This window comes from Triticum aestivum, chromosome 1A (assembly GCF_018294505.1).
Source record: "Triticum aestivum cultivar Chinese Spring chromosome 1A, IWGSC CS RefSeq v2.1, whole genome shotgun sequence".
Taxonomy (NCBI): domain Eukaryota; kingdom Viridiplantae; phylum Streptophyta; class Magnoliopsida; order Poales; family Poaceae; genus Triticum; species Triticum aestivum.
In genome coordinates, this window is record NC_057794.1 from 486,810,202 (window position 1) to 486,812,691 (window position 2,490).

A 2,490-nucleotide genomic window follows, 5' to 3' on the forward strand; every position below is an offset into this window, starting at 1 on the left:
GAGAATAAATGTTCACTCTTATCTCACATTCAGTTGTTTAAGTTTCAGTCTAAGCTAGAATTTCCAGTTTACACACAGATGTTGTCAGGCCAGGTGTAATGCCCTAGGGAGACTGAGGTTGCAGCCAATTAGGTAAAAATAGGATGAGCTGCTGAAGAAATTAGCCAATTAGCCCATTGTGTCCCCAAGTGTGATCCCCTAGTTACACACATGTTGTCAGGCCAAGTGTGATCCCCTAGTGAGATTTGTTTGCCATGTTTTCTAACTCAAGAAATACCAGTTGGCCGGCATGCAGTCTTATGCAAATGTCAGAAGCAGTAAATTTCAGTAAAAAAAAAATCAGTTTTGACACATAAATCATGGAGGGGAATTGAAGGAGGGAGGCTTAACATGCCAAGAAGACGCCACCGCCGTCGTCGAGCTCGCAGTACAATATGTGCAGGTATGGTGGAGCTCGCAGTAGAGAAGATGTCTCCGCCGCCATCGAGCTTGCTGTCATCGGGCTCGTCGGCTACTTCTCCTGCCGTCTGGCCTCGCAACCACCATATCAGCCTTGCCGACGCCGGATCTGAAGCAGACGGAGCAGAGAGCGGAGGTCACTAGGGAGGGGGAAGCTAGGGGAGGAAGGCAAGCTGGAGCTGCGCGAGCAGGAGAGAGCGGCGGAGGAGGCAGTTGCGGCGGTGGTGGAGCAGGGCAGCTGCGGCTTCTGTGGGGAGGTCAGAGAAATCGAGGCTTCTCCTCGCTCGGGGAAGCGACGCGGCGGAGGAGGGGAACAAGGAGGGGAGCAGAGCAGGGAGCTACGCGGGGAATCTCCGCCGACGCTAGCGGAAGCTTCTTGGGGAGCCGAGCAGAGGGCTTCGGCAAGGGAGACGAGCAGGGGGAACTGGCGGGGAGAGGAGCGGGGGTGGGGGAGTGTGTCGTTTGTCAGGAATACAGTGAGGGGGTTTTCGCAAAATTGCCACGGGGACAAGTTTTCCAGCGGAGGGAGTATTCCATAAAAAAAACTTGTCCTTCTTCCTCAAAAAAAAAAAAAAAACTTGTCCTTCTTCATCCATTTCTTGAGAGTCAATGAACTGTGTCGGAATAGTCTGTAATAAACAAACTTCTTTGAGTACCGGTACAAAAAAAGAAAAGAGAAAAAAAATAAAAAAACGCCAACCCTAGAAAAACTTTATCTAGACATACAAATTCATTCTCTTCGATATATTCGTAAGTTAGCGTGTGCACGAGACGATTCCCGACAGGCGCACCAGTTGCCGCATCAATAAGGTCATGTCCAGCCCTACGTCGTTTGATAGGGTGCCGACAAGCCCTCCGATAGCATCATCGGTTAGACTACGCAAGTCTGTGAAAGAAATATCTTGGAAAATCACACGAACATCGTTCGGGACTAGCATTATCCCTGTAAAAAAAGGAAAAAGATGTAGAAAAAATTTAGTTGAGAATATACACACACACAAAAAACACAAAAAAGAAAAAAAAAGATAGAAAAAAGAAACATAGAAAAGACATACCAGGACTGTGATTGTCAATCTTCTCATTTCCTTCTTCATCAAACACTGTAACGTTGTACTGATTACCCCAAGCTACAGCCTCAAAACAAACAACATCACCAAACTCTATCTGGTGTGCTCGCACAAAAGCTTTCCAGTAAGCTCCATAAATATGCGACTTGACATCCTCATCCTCTATAAAAAAATCATAACTTCTGCCGCGAGACGTTATAGCTTGCATGCAAATTTCCATGTGAGTCTTCAAGGTTTGTTTAAAATAGTAGGGCACCACCTGATGATGTTTTCTTTGAGTGAAAAAAGGTATATGAAAAAAGTAAGAAATAAATAAACAATTATCATTGAATGATGAAATCCTTCGACCATCTTTGTTTTGAAATTTCTAGTTCTTCTGTCAGATCTATGACAGAATCCCTTTGGCTGATTACAAACCAAGCATGCATTGGCCATACTCTTGCGTATGTTTTGAAAACTTGCAAACACAACTAAAAACACATAAAAAAAGGAAAAAGAAAAAAAATGGCATACAAAAAATGTCCAATGAATATAATATGAAGAGAAATAAGAAAAAATGACATGAACAAACTTACAAATAAGACAAAAAGATGGGAGCCACCTCAACTAACAGAGACTTTGACAAAAAATGTGTTGGTGTGGGGTGCTCAATTTATAGTGCAGAGTCTACGAGAGATGTGGCCTCTTCTTGTGGTTCTCATTCAATAGAGGTAATTGTGTGGATCGCCTGATTTTGTGCATGTAAAAAGTCCACCTAAAAAAATCAAAGCTACAACAACCACATATTCTTTGCTTTATAGGGGTGTGTGACCAAGTTTACTCGAACCAACAGTTGCGGGGCGACCTAAAAAACCCTTCAATTGTTCTCTTATTTGTCCGTGTTTTAATTCTATATCATTCTGTTCGAGTTAACTGATATATTAGTGTTAAAAAAGTTTGATGATATTTTGTTAAAATTTGAGAA

The 2,490-nt window shown here is 43.1% G+C and overlaps 1 protein-coding gene across 2 annotated transcripts; it reads right to left on the minus strand.

The window, feature by feature from the left end:
• Nucleotides 1–1,092: 1,092 nt before the first annotated feature.
• On the minus strand, nt 1,093–2,138 carry LOC123059322 (uncharacterized). Of its 2 annotated transcripts, XM_044481915.1 has the most exons (3): nt 2,102–2,138; nt 1,515–1,785; nt 1,093–1,402 (listed from the first exon to the last, which is right to left on the minus strand). In XM_044481915.1, the coding sequence occupies exons 2-3, from the start codon at nt 1,744–1,746 to the stop codon at nt 1,215–1,217; spliced, it is 420 nt and encodes a 139-aa protein (XP_044337850.1). In that variant the 5' UTR covers nt 1,747–1,785; nt 2,102–2,138; the 3' UTR covers nt 1,093–1,214. The 2 variants fall into 2 exon arrangements, with proteins under 2 accessions (XP_044337850.1, XP_044337852.1); XM_044481917.1 differs by lacking the exon at nt 2,102–2,138 and having other exon boundaries at nt 1,515–2,037.
• Nucleotides 2,139–2,490: the final 352 nt, after the last annotated feature.